Source organism: Myxine glutinosa, chromosome 1 (genome assembly GCF_964187855.1).
Source record: "Myxine glutinosa chromosome 1, kmMyxGlut1.1, whole genome shotgun sequence".
Lineage (NCBI taxonomy): Eukaryota > Metazoa > Chordata > Myxini > Myxiniformes > Myxinidae > Myxine > Myxine glutinosa.
The window spans coordinates 56389879-56404402 of NC_136261.1; the positions used below are offsets into that span (position 1 = coordinate 56389879).

The following is a 14524-nucleotide window of genomic DNA, read 5'->3' on the forward strand; positions in this document are numbered from 1 at the left end:
TTGAGGAGCGAAAGCAGGACTCTCTCTGTACATGCTTATTGACGAGCGAAAGTGGGACTCTCTCACTATAATTGCTTATTGAGGAGCTAAAGCGGGACTCTCTCTGTACGTGCTTATTGAGGAGCGAAAGCGGGACTCTCTCTGTACATGCTTATTGAGGAGCGAAAGCAGGACTCTCTCTGTACATGCTTATTGAGGAGCGAAAGCGGGACTCTCTCTGTATGTGCTTATGGAGGAGCGAAAGCGGGACTCTCTCTGTACGTGCTTATTGACGAGCGAAAGTGGGACTCTCTCACTATAATTGCTTTTTGAGGAGCGAAAGCGGGACTCTCTCTGTATGTGCTTATGGAGGAGCGAAAGCGGGACTCTCTCTGTACGTGCTTATTGACGAGCGAAAGTGGGACTGTCTGACTATAATTGCTTATTGAGGAGCGAAAGTGGGAATCTCACACTATACGTGCTTCTTGAGGAGCGAAAGCAGGACTCTCTCTGTACGTGCTTATTGAGGAGCGAAAGCGGGACTCTCTCACTATAATTGCTTATTGAGGAGCTAAAGCGGGACTCTCTCTGTACGTGCTTATTGAGGAGCGAAAGCGGGACTCTCTCTGTACATGCTTATTGAGGAGCGAAAGCAGGACTCTCTCTGTACATGCTTATTGACGAGCGAATGTGGGACTCTCTCACTATAATTGCTTATTGAGGAGCGAAAGCAGGACTCTCTCTGTACATGCTTATTGACGAGCGAAAGTGGGACTCTCTCACTATAATTGCTTATTGAGGAGTGAATGTGGGAATCTCACACTAAACGTGCTTATTGAGGAGCGAAAGCAGGATTCTCTCTGTACGTGCTTATTGAGGAGCGAAAGCGGCACTCTCTCACTATAATTGCTTATTGAGGAGCGAAAGCAGGACTCTCTCACTATAATTGCTTATTGAGGAGCGAAAGCGGGACTCTCTCACTATAATTGCTTTTTGAGGAGCGAAAGCGGGACTCTCTCACTATAAATGCTTATTGAGGAGCGAAAGTGGGATTCTCTCAATATAATTGCTTATTGAGGAGTGAATGTGGGAATCTCACACTATACGTGCTTATTGAGGAGCGAAAGCGGGACTCTCTCTGTACATGCTTATTGAGGAGCGAAAGCGTACTTCACCCGTTGTTGCTCTCGTATCACAGGCAGGACGGTGGTCTCTGTTTTCTTCCATCTATTCTCTAACATTGCTCCCTCCACTCTCTCAGTCCTCTGACCCTTCCTAACAGCTCCAGGATGTCCCTGTTCTTCAAATACCCCCTCCTAGTATAGTTAAACGTTTAAAATCCAAGCTGACTGCACACCTCAACTCTTTTATTTCTCACTTCTCCAGTCTATATAACCGCCTTCCAAAGACTTTGTCTCATTCTTCCCTCCATGGCTTCGAGCAGGCAGGGCACCATCATGTCCTGTCATCCTTTATCCTGACCCATGATCTTTATTACCCCTTTAACCTTTCCTAACCCAATCCTCTTACTTGCTGATTTCAGTCTTTCCTCCCTTTCTGTGTCTCTCTTTTCCTTTCCTGTTCATTATCCCCTTGCCAATAGTACTCAATTGTTTCCCCACTACTGCACTGTCAACTCAACCTTGCTTATCCATGACCCGCACTCTTGGAGAAAAGAAAATAATATCAGTGTCAAGGAACAATTAATCAAGAATGTAATCTGCTTACTTATTGCAGGCAAATCATTTATTGGATGCATAACGTATATATAGGATGTTGAGTTGGATCTTGGAGACGGCGTGAAGCTGGAAGGTGTGAAAACATTTTGCTACCTCGGAGACATGCTGAATGGAGAAGGTGGATCAGACTCAGCAATGGTTGCTAGAGTGAGATGTGCATGGAAGAAGTTTCGGGAACTTAGTGGCATGCTGATGAGGAGGGGAGTGTCGTTGAAGCTGAAGGGAAAGGTGTATGCTGCATGTGTGAGAAGTGTTATGATTTATGGGACCGAGACATGGGTAATGAACGTAGAGCAGCAACGAAGGCTGGAAAGGGTGGAAATGCGAATGGTTCGACGGATGTGCAGAGTATCGTTGAGAGAGAGGAAGACAAATGATGAATTGCGAAAGATGATGGGAATAGAGCCTGTGATTGATGCTGTGAAGAGGAACAGGTTGAGATGGTTTGGTCATGTGTTGAGGAAGGATGAAAGTGACTGGTTGAGAAGAGTGATGGAAATGAATGTAGAAGGAAGTCGAGGATGGGGAAGACCGAGAAAGACTTGGCTGAAGATGGTCGAAGAAGCAATGCAGGCAAGGGGGTTAACCAGGAGAGATGCAGAAAATAGGGCAAAATGGAGAAGATTGTCATGGGGACCGCAAGGCTAACCCCCGCTCTAGCAGGAAAAATGGCCTTTAAATTGCATGTTGTATAACGTATGTATAGGAAGCATTGCGGCAATTATATATGATGTTCACTATCCAACAATTGTTTGCCTTTTCTCCTACCAGGGTTGTCTAGGATTGTTCCACAATTGCTTTTGCTGTATAATGATAATAATCATAACTTTATTTCCACAATAAAATTAGGTGGCTTACATCTATGATTACCTGTGTTAGCTTTGTAATTTGCAGTTGCTCCTGCTTCGAAGCAAATATATGTATAATACTATCCCAGATAAAAGTTCTGAGATGTCTTTATTGATTGTCGTTGCTGTCAGAAATGATTCAACTGAAGTGCTGTTGCCACAAAACGTCAAAGATTATAACTGGGAATCCGAGACGTCCTGAAGAGACCATATCTCACGTTACTGCTGGCTTCTCCATCAATTTCTATCCTAAGGTGAGTGATGACAACCTAACAACCACCACAACACATATCATCCATATACATCAAGCACCACCCATATCCAATTAATCAGCTCTCAATGAATTAATTTCCTTTTCAGCAATTTTTATTTAGAAGTGAAATCTGAAAGCACTTTACAAAAAAGGAAAAGGTAAGAAGAATAAAAATTACAAGTGCAACTGCATGAAGATTGGATTTTCAAACCTAATCAGTGAGGCTGTGAAAAGTTTAAGAGGCAGAATTTCGACAGTTGAGGAGCATACCTGAAGAATGCTCGATCACCAAAAGTGTTCATCTTCACATGACAAATTAGCAGGAGATTCCCATTGTTAGCCGACAGATTTCTTTCAGGCTGTACGATGTGATTAGGTTACAAAAATAGGCAGAAAGCAATTTATATTTGACAATAAAGTTCATCAGAATTTTTTTTAAAATCAGTGTTGGCATACTGAGTGCCAGTGAAGTGTTTTCTGGTTTATATTGCTGTTTATTGCTTTACACATATACAATGACCTATTTATTATTTCTATCTGAGCACAGGTTCATGATGTTTGTTTTTTGTTTGTTTTTTGTATACAGGATCGAGGCTCGTGAAAGAGCTAACATTTATCACACAAAAATCAAACAGACACACAAAAAATGTTGGGATCCAAGATTCAAATTCCATATGATATATTGTGATTTGTCCATATTACACTAAGAGCCTGGTAGCTTAGCTTAGTGGTTAGGGTGCCGGCTTGGGATCCGAGGATCCCGGGTTTGAATCCCGGTCGATCGCTGAATTAACGCCAGGGGGGTTGACTCAGCCTGTCATCCTTCCGAGGTCGGCAAATTGAGTACCAGTTCACTGGTAATTCCCTGTGTGTTGCAAGAGGTGACCAACAGGGTTGGCGGCAGGAAGGGCATCTGGCTGTAAAACATTGCTTCAAAAAGGGGACAAACGTGCCTGAAAAAGGGAAAAAGGGAAAAAGGAAACATTGCTTCAAAAAGGGGACAAACGTGCCTGAAAAAGGGAAAAAGGGAAAAAGGGCAACCCCTGCTCTGTGGGGAAAATGGCCTCCAAAAGTGGTTCTTCCATATTACACTAATGTCCTTGTAATTGAGTATCCAGTGCCCAACTTGGAGTTTTGAGTTAAAGGCTTAACTTTTTAAGTTGTGCATTTAATAGGGCCGATACAAAGTAACTGATCATAATTTGCAGCATCATAAAGCAAAGGAAAGAAGATAATCAACACATCGATTGTGATTTACAGAATAGTGTAAGTGGCTCCACCTCCAGGCTGTGCTGCTGGCCTAACATTCCTGCTGATATTCACTTCCCTCTAGGATTCTTCCACTTACCTGGTAGGCACCGAAGAAGGTGTGATCCACAAGAGTACATCATCCTGCAATGAACAGTCTGTGAAATATTACTGGGGTCACAAGGTGAGGCCCTTTATCAGAGGAGAAGAGAAATGAGGTGTGGCTGACATTTTAAGAAAACGTACTCTTAACTAGAACGAGCAATCGAAGATTGCAGACCCTCACCTGGACTTGTTTTGTGTGGAATGTATTTTATAGATATAATCACATTCTAAGTGTGCTGTACATACTTTATAGACACGCTCGCATTCTAATTGTACATACTGTACTGTAAAGAGGCACTTCATTGAAACAAAATAACGTGTACTACAGGCTACCACTGGGTGGTGCTTGTGGTCTACGTTAGCCCATTCTGTGCAAACAAACAAACAAATGGACACAAAGGCAATACCCTCTCCTCTGGCAAGAGTAATCATCAATCTTTAGTTGACAAAATCCTTTGTTTGTCTTGTCCACTGATGCAGACAGATACCATTATTCACAGAGAATAGTACACCATTGTCATGTGGGTTTATGATGGACATGGATTGGATTGTTACCCCGTGCGTGGTTGCGCAAAGTGGGGTAAAGCAATTGGTTCACACTGTCTGTCAGTCTATGATTGAGGAACAACTTAATTTCAATTTAATTACATATTTTGAACACTGTCTCCTCAAGGATTTGCCTGTATTTCGTTCCATTCATTCTTCCCTCTATCCTGCCAAGTGGCACACACTATCCTGCCAAGTGCCACAGTCCCTGCTGCTGAAAAGCATCCCCACAGCATGATGCTGCCACCACCATGCTTCATGCTATGGATAGTGTTAGATGCCTGATGAGCTGTACTCAGTTTCTGCCAAATGTAGCACGATGCATTCAGGTCAAAGAGTTCAATTTACATCTCATCAGACCACAGAATATTTTGCCGCATGCTCTGAGCCTTTCATATGCATCATGCAAACACCAGGTGTGTTGTCAGGTGCTTTTTTCTCAGGAGTGCCTTTTGGCCAGCCACTCTTCCATGAAGCTTCAATTTGTGAAGTGCTGCAAAGACTTTTGTCCTTCTGGCAGGTTTTCCCATCTCAACCAGGGTACTCTGTAGTTCTGTCAGAGTGGTCATTGGGTTCTTGTTCACCTCCCTAACCAAGGTCCTTCTTGCCCCGTTGCTTAGTCATTGGACGGCCAGCTCTAGGAAGAGTCTGGGTTGTTCCATATTATTTTCATTTCCTAATGATGGAGCTCACTGTGCTCTTGGGAAGTTTCATCACTCTAGAAATTGTGTTACACTCTTCCCCAGATATATGCTCCTCACAATTCTATCTCGGAGTTCTACAGACAGCTCCTTGGACGTCATGGTAGAGTTTCTGCTCGGACATGCATTGTCAACTGTGAAACCTTATATAGAAAGGTGTGTTTCTTTCTAAATCATGTCCAGTCTATTGAATTGATTCCAATCAAGTTGTAGAGACATCTCAAGGATGATCAAAGGAAACTGAATGCACCCGAGCTCAATTTGGAGTGTCATACATAGTAAGGGAGATGAATACTTATTGACTCAAGACATTTCAGCTTTTTATTTTTAATTTGTTTGCAAGGAATTTTGTAAGGAATTCATCCCCAGAGCCAGCTGCTCTGAGGATGACCATGCATCCGCTTGACATTATGGGGTATTATGTGTAGATCAGTGACAAAACATCTCAATCTAATCCATTTTAAATTCAGGCTGTATTACTACAAAATGTGAAAAAGGTCAAGGGGTCTAAATACTTTCTGAAGTCACTGTAAATGCATATATTTCTCAAAGATAGTTCCAAAATTGACAGTTTCTCTGAGAAGAGTTGGCATAAGGTTCAGCTGTGGACTGTTTCACTTGACCCATCAGCTTTGTATAGTTACCATCATGCCTGCTCTTCAAAGTTCACAAACAAAGATAAGGTAGATCGTGCTAGGAAATGCAAAGCAAGAGTTCGAAAGACACTTACCATATCCACTTTCTCAAGACTGTATGGGGTAAGGTGTTTTATGAACTCTGGAGATGTAATCACACCCGAGTTTCCGTCACACACTCAGAGTCTAGTTTCTCACAATTGTAGTTGGGCAAATGTAACTGACTTGTGATCCATTGGAGACCAATTCACAAGACTACAGTAAATTTAACCATCCAGGAATCCCAAATACAATTGATTGCAAAACAAATTGGCAGCAACATGAGGCAAGCCATTGTTTAAGAAATAAATAAATAAATTATTACACAGAACAAAGTATAAACCCAATTTACAAAACACGAAACCACATCCCCTGTAGCAGTCTACAAGTGTCAGCCTCCTGAGACTTACCAATCGCAGGCCACAAGGGTATTTTCCTCCTGAGGCTCACTAATGAAAGGCCTATACCTGGAGGGTCTCTACTCCCAGGGATTCCACCAATCATAGATCTCAGGGGTTCCACCAATGAGGCCTCATGACTCCTGTTCCGAAGCCTTCATGAATTTCCACCCTACTACACTCACCAATCCCAGCTGAGGCCCTTAGAAATCCCCACCCTGAGGCCTCCACAAATTTCCACTTTGAGGGCATTCACTAATCCCAACTTTAGCAATGAAAAAAATCCCTGTCTCTCTCTCTCCCGTTGATGGAGATCCCTCTGTTGGTGGGGGGAATGTGAAGTGTCGCTCTCAACCTCTCACCCTGCCCCACCCAGTTTTACAAAGGATAACCTGAGACAAGTTACATTAACCGAGCTATCTCTCCAAGCACAACCTCTTATATTCTTTGCAGGGAACATTTTACATTCACTCATTACCTTAAATATACACTTAACACAGGTAAGGAGTTCTAAAGTTGCACGACCACTGCTATTTCCTCATAAACATAATAATATACTCCCATTATAATTTATGCCTTTTCGCCATTACCCTTCCCAACTCTCAATTAATTTCCTGAATTTTTGAAGTATCAATTTTTATGCAATGTTGCTTCAGTCTTTACAATTGAAATTTTCATCCATCCCCAAATTCTCCTGCCCAAGGGTCCTGTATACAACGTTTTATGGTCCCCATTTCAAAAGGACATCTTTGCCAGCTGCTCTGAGGATGGCCATGCATACATATGGCACACAGACAAAGAGCATCCAGTGTTCGATCTCTACACTAAATTTTGTGCCTTGCAAGATATCGCATGGTCAACAGTGAATAGCACTGTACTTGCCACCACCTCACACGATGCTCTTCACCTTTGGGACCTCAACTCCAAGTGAGTGATGGGGATGGGTTGGAGATGGTGAATGTGAAATGAAAAACGGAAATGTAATCTAATTCTGCAAATCAAATAATTACAAGTCTGAATTTTGAGCCACACAGCAGTATATTAACAGGTACATAGAAACTACTATTTGCTTTTTTCAATCTATATATACTTATATACATATATATATATATATAGTCACGTGAAAAAGTAAGTACACCCCATGTAAAGTTTTGACTTTTTCAACATATTTCAACATACAGCTATTTGATCTTCATTTCAACAATATTGATAGATAAAGGTGATATAATATAACAAATATTATGAAACATTTACATTTTGTAGTCCATTGTATAATTTAAATAAACATAAATGCAAATTTCGCATGTGGAAAAAGTAAGTACACCCCTACATTTATCACTTCTTCAAATACCTAAAATTAGAATCAGGTGCACCAGCTCAGGTGCAAATGATTAGAACATCGTCAGAGAGGATCTTGGAGGAAACTATCTTATTTAAACCTCAGACATTTAGTTTGGTTTGCTCTTTGTTGTTGAAGTGTGCGGCGTCACCATGCCTCGATCAAAAGAGCTCTCCGAGGCCTTCAGAAAGAAGGTTATAGATGCCTACGAGTCTGGGAAGGGATTTAAAAAGATCTCCAAACAATTTGAAATCAATCACTCGACTGTCTGGAAGATCATCTACAAGTGGAGAAGATTCCAAACAACTGACAACTTGTTCAGTCCATGCCGCCCCAGCAAGTTCAGCCCGAGAGCAGACCGCAAGATGCTGAAAGAAGTCTGTAAGAACCCCAGAATGTCATCACGGGACCTACAGGTAGCTCTTGCCACTGTTGATGTCAAAGTGCACGAGTCTACCATGAGAAAGAGGCTGCACAAATTTGATCTTCATGGGAGGTGTGCCAGGAGGAAACCTTTGCTGTCCAGAAAGAACATCAGGGCAAGACTTAAGTTTGCCAATGAACACCTAGGCAAAGACCAGCACTTCTGGAACAATGTGCTCTCGACAGACGAGTCAAAGGTAGAGCTATTTGGCCACAGTATCAGAAGACATTTTTGGCGAAAACCAAAGACAGCATTTGACCACAAGAACCTGATACCAATTGTAAATCATGGTGGTGGAAATATTATGGTTTGGGGCAGCTTTGCTGCATCAGGGCCTGGGCAGCTCGCCATCATAGAATCCACTATGAATTCTTCATTGTACCAGAGGGTGCTTGAGGATAATGTGAGGCCATCTGTCGGAAAGTTGAAGCTCAACCGAGGGTGGACCTTGCAACATGACAATGACCCTAAACATACCAGTAAATCCACCAAGGAATGGCTGAAAAGAAAGAAATGGAGGGTTCTGGAATGGCCAAGTCAAAGCCCGGATCTAAATCCCATCGAGATGTTGTGGGGCGATGTGAAACGAGCTGTGCATGCAAGAAACCCCTCAAACATCACACAGCTGAAAGAATTCTGCATGGAGGAGTGGGCAAAAATTTCTCCCAGTCGATGTCAGAGACTGGTAGACAGTTATAAGAAACGCCTACTTGAGGTTGTTTCTGCCAAAGGGGGCAATACCACCTATTAGAGCCAAGGGTGTACTTACTTTTTCCACATGCGAAATTTGCATTTATGTTTATTTAAATAATACAATGGACTACAAAATGTAAATGTTTCATGATATTTGTTATATTATGTCACCTTTATCTATCAATATTGTTGAAATGAAGATCAAATAGCTGTATGTTGAAATATGTTGAAAAAGTCAAAACTTTACATGGGGTGTACTTACTTTTTCACGTGACTGTTTATACAGGGTGAGTCAAAAGTAGCGCCCGATTTCTGTTTCTATATATATATATATATATTTCTGTCAGTTGATTGTTTGTTTGACATTTGTATTACAGTGTACAAAAATATATAAATAAATGAAGGACATGTTTATCTAACCATTTATTCGGGGAAAAATTATTAAGGAAGTGTACCAAGCTGTTTTACTTGCAATTTTCAAAGCGCCCTCCGTCCTGGTCGATGCACAATTGCAGCCGAGCAGGCACAGAGTGGCACACACGCTTGCAGAGTTCGATATCAATTTCCTCAAACTTTGCAGTGATTTGAGCCTTCAATTCCTGAATGGTATGAGGCTTTTCATGATAAACAAGGTCTTTCATGAGCCCCCAAAGAAAGAAATCTGGAGGTGTAAGGTCTGGGGAGCGTGCCGGCCACTCGATCGGACCGCGGCGGCCGATCCACTTTCCGGGAAAGTTTTCATCAAGCCGAAAGCTGATAAACTTTCGAAAGCTGATAAAGATAAACATGTCATTCATTTATTTATACCTTCTTGTGCACTGTAATACAAATGTCAAACAAACAATCAACTGACAGAAATATATATATTGTTACGGATCGCGGATTAGATGTTATTTACCGAGCGGTGGTATTGCCGCGACCTAACAGTTCCCCCGATTCTTCCCCAACTTACCCGATTCCACCCGACGTTGACCAAATCGCGCTATGCTAAATCAATGATTGGAAAGGACACAACGACTGGGATAGATGAAACGACGCAAGGGGTACAGTTCTCAAGACCTCCGGAGGAGGATATAATTAGTGGTGGAGAAAAGGGGTAGATTACAAGGTAATGAGGTAAAGACACAGAAGAGATAGGCACTTAGACACAATCTTATCTAACCCAGACAGACCACAGACAAACGGCACAAGACTGACTTACACAGGGATTGATGGCAGGGAAGGACAGGCAGTCGATAGTACAAGGTGCACCTTGGCTCAGGGACAGGATAAAGCACGGTCCAAAAGATGCAGGGAGGTGTCACAGCGCTCGGTTGGTGGCGTCCTTCTCTCTCCAAGCTCAGCGCGCATCTGACGTCACCTCCCTCTTCCTGCGCATGCTCAGCGGGGAGTGACACGCCCTCGGCTCGTTGGCTCCGCCCCAGATGGGATCGGTCCGCCGCTTCTATTGGGTGCGGGGGTTACCGGGCTCCGCCCTTGACGAGGAGCTGACAGCGAGCCCCTACTTGGTAACCCCGTCGAGCACATGTTCGATGGCGGCTCGTTGGAAAGGCTTGGTGCCCTCCCAACACCCCCTACCAACCAAGCCGGAGTGAGGACGCACACTCCCCGCGCCGCCGCCGCTGTTGTTGTTGTTGTTGCTGAACCGTGAGGAAGAGCTGCGGGGAGGTATTGGGAGGTCCTAAACTTCCTAACGGTGCCATACAATCACATTCTGGTGCAACGAAGAGTCAGAATTAATGGAAACGAGTCCTTAACTGACATAGACTAAGAATAACTAGCAAGATGTCCTATAGTTGTCTACGTGAGATGCGGTGGACCTGGATGCGACATTTAATGGGGGAAATAGGGGGAGGTCGGGTCTACAGAGTGTTGTTAACAGAAAATGGGACTAAGGAATGGGGGATTGGGGATAGTTGGGAAGTATTGAGGAAATAGGGGAATATTTACAAGCGGATATGGATGGATGTAAATCCCATATCCGCAACATTGCACCCTTCTCTACCTCGGGGCGTCCCGACCCGATAAATTTTTACCTACTTTAGTGTGGCACTCAGATGTAGTTCCCTCTACTATTAACTCAACCCTGAGTGCGACAGTTTTACAGATGTTCACAAATGAGTAAATATGTCCCCCTGTGACGTTGCACCCTTCTCCTAACAGAAACACACCCACAGGATAACCGAATCGCGGAAAGCATCCTCAAACTAAACATACAGCCGGTAGGGAGCATTATTTACACAAGACTACACTGATATTTACACTACGATCCAGGACCTGTTCTTTGAGGAACACATGCAGATGTTATGCACAGAGAGAGAGCACGCATGCCAGCATCGATACACCAACCCACGAGTGCCCTGTGGCCCTACGGCCTTTAATAATGTGCAGAGCACCCCGTCCAAGCACCAAAAGCACCACCCCATTACACACAGTCAGCACCATCCGGTGCACCAATAAAGTGTTCAATAAAAACAAAAGCACAATCAAGTGTCCATGGTCACTGGTGGTGTCGCAGCCGGCCGATGTTCTGCCGCTGGTCTTGCCTTCCTGGAGTGCACTTGGCCTTCTGGCTTCTTTCGAAATAAAGAAAGGCGCCAACCGCGTCCATTTCTGAATTGTGGCCATCAGGGGGGCCAACTAAAAGTGGTTCACCTGTATGGCATAGGTGCCACGTTGACCCAGAGGTCCATCCACGGGTGGTGCTTGCCCGCAAAAGAACTGCGGTCCATTGTGGGCGGCCACCAAAATTGCGGTCCATATGGTGTATCGATCCAGGCAGCAAGCAGCGGAAGTACAGGCCCACAACTGCAGAGCCAGCACCTCTCTCTCCTCTCTCTCTGCCCCAAAGCCAGATCCTCGGAGGTGGGAGACAAAATAAGACAAATGAGCAAGGTGGTAAGGGCGCAAAAGTGCATGCAATACAAGGTAATGCACACTGGGGGCACATGGGAACCAGGTGAGACAGGTACGTTCCTACCGTACGCCCCCCCCCCCCCCACCAGGTAACCTACATTGCCCATCCCTTACCCCTTACTGTATCCACAAAACACAACACTACCCATAAACATCTACTTTACACATCAACAAACGTCCCTACTGTCTTCCCCGTTCCTCATAAACCAAATTCGTCTTCTCTCCCTCCTAACCAATCAAATTTGCCATTTCCAACTCAACATCAAAATTTGCCATCACCAATTCATCATCAGTCCCTCCTAAGGAGGGAGAGATGGAATCACCCCAATGTCTCATCCACGTCGTGATGCGTCTCACAAATCCACCCAGCAATTCTCCTTTCCTGCAACACAGAACAAAGGAACACAGGTGTGGAGTCATCATCATCACCTCAGGTAAGTGGCTGCGTATGGTGCGACAGGTTCATCAATCCTAACTATTTCCTAAATGACTTTAACAACTTTACATTACCCGGGGTCTTTCCCTGCCAATCCATTGGCCAACTTACACTATGGGTTCTAAAAACCAATTCCCATTGACCAAACTGTGGTGCTTCTCAAGTTGGGGTCTCACTCCCCCGATTCATCACTCGGTGCCCCCGCACAATTTCGGTGGCTGGGTCGTGTGACGCTCCTAGCTGGTCCGCCCACCTGCACACCTCCACCACTGTAGTTGCCACCCGAGCTTACCTGCTCCTCACCCTAACCTAACTAACTGGGGAAGGCCCTCTCGCACTCTCACCCCCTCAGTGCCCTCTCTGGCACGGGCTGCCCGATCCACACCCGGGATCCTCAGGCACCCACTGACACTAACGGCTCCCAGAGCCCACCTGCGGCCTCACCTGGCCGACATCCTCACAGTGGTGGAGTGCCCAAACCAACTACACACACTAACAGGCTACACGCCCAGCCATTTCCACAACACTAATGCACCCATCCACAATACCATTCTGCAACCGCACCACAAATGCCAATATCCAACCACAATTTACCTATACCCTCTACCTAACACTTACACTACCCGCCCCGGGTACTCGTGAAAGGGGTCCACTCTTCCCCCATCCACACCTTCGCACCATGCACACCACTCCATACCACTTACTCCATGTATTCCACACACCTGTACTTGCACACCTGTGCTCTCATACTTGGTGCCGCCTGCACCCTTCTCTCCCCCAAGCGCATTCGCGCTGATCCACAACACTCACTACTCCCTCACTGCTCCACACACCTGTCCAGTTCTCACACAGCATCATCTCATCTAACTACTCCCCTCTGAAACTTGCGCTTCCCAGTCGTCCCTTTAAACTATTGCGCTCCCTCGTCATTATCAAACACTAAGCTACTACGTCCCCACTACAGGTATCAGTCACTATCTAAACCTTAACGTTACCTAATGTCATCTTCGCTAGATCCCTACACACAATATCCTAACCCACCCGGGCTAGTTTTCACTGCCATACACCCCATAATCTATAGCGCATTTGCCCCCCCTTCATGGGAAGGGTGGCAGGGATGCCACCCTTACCCACCGGGCCCATCGCTCATCAATCCCCCAGTCCTCTGGCACTAATAAGCCCCCCTTATTCAGAGGTACTGGGTCCCGCCTCGGCATTTAAAGCCGAGGCAATCCACGGGGGCGCCTGCTCGCCGGTGTAAGGCCTTATCCGGTCGGCGTGGACGATCCGAGGGAGGGCTCGTGGCCCCATTTTGATTTTTACTACCACGTCACAGACTTGCGACAGGACGACCCCCGGGCCTTGCCAGGGAGAGGTGAGTTTCGGGCACCTACCCTTCCTCCTCCGGGGATTGAAGAACCAAATCTTCATCCCCGGAGTGTACTGACTCCCCTGGCTCCGGTGGTCGTACCTGCGCTTCATCTTTTCCCCCGCCAGATGGAGTTGGCGGCGGGCGAAGGCATGGACTAGCTCCATGCCTTCCTCTAGGTGACGTGCGTACCCCTCCCTCGGCGGGTTAACCAATGTGTCTGGCACGGGACCGCATAGCAAGTCGGCGGGAGCCCGTAACTCCCGCCCATACATAAGCAACGCTGGACTGCATGCGGTGGCCCCGTGCTGGCTGGTTCGGTAGGCCATGAGCAAATAAGGGAGATGTTCGTCCCAGTCATCCTAACGGGTGGCGGTGAACAGTGCCAGTTGTTGGATTAGAGTTCGGTTGAATCTCTCCACCATCTCGTCAGATTGAGGTCTTAAAGGCGTTGTTCTTGTTTTCCGAATTGACAGGAGACTGCACACATCTTTTAGCAATTTGCTCTCAAAATTTCGTCCCTGGTCGGTGTGCAACTCCTGTGGAATCCCATGCCGGCACACAAATCCTTCCATGAAGGCCTGCGCTACCACCCCTGCTTCTTGGTTGGGGAGGGCGTAGGCCTCCGGCCACTTGGGGAAGTAGTCCATCACAACGAGGATGTACTTATTACCTAGGCGGGTGCGGGGTAGTGGGCCTAGGATATCCATGGCCACCCGCTCTAGGGGGGCCCCCACCTGGTGTAATTGAAGGGGGGCCCTCATCCTCCGTGCTGGTCCCTTTTTGGCAGTACAGGCGTCGCATCTCCGACACCAGTCCTGTATGTCGCGCCCCATATTCACCCAATAAAACCTCC

At 45.6% G+C, this 14524-nt stretch overlaps 1 protein-coding gene across 1 annotated transcript in view; it reads left to right on the top strand.

The window, feature by feature from the left end:
- The window catches only part of LOC137421368 (dynein axonemal intermediate chain 4), a 58006-nt gene that overhangs the window by 7344 nt on the left and 36138 nt on the right, over positions 1 to 14524 (top strand). The window contains exons 2-4 of the mRNA XM_068107402.2: positions 2699 to 2820; positions 4153 to 4251; positions 7195 to 7418. Of these exons, the coding sequence (XP_067963503.2) occupies positions 2699 to 2820; positions 4153 to 4251; positions 7195 to 7418 (445 nt within the window). The remainder of the gene's footprint in view (positions 1 to 2698; positions 2821 to 4152; positions 4252 to 7194; positions 7419 to 14524) is intronic.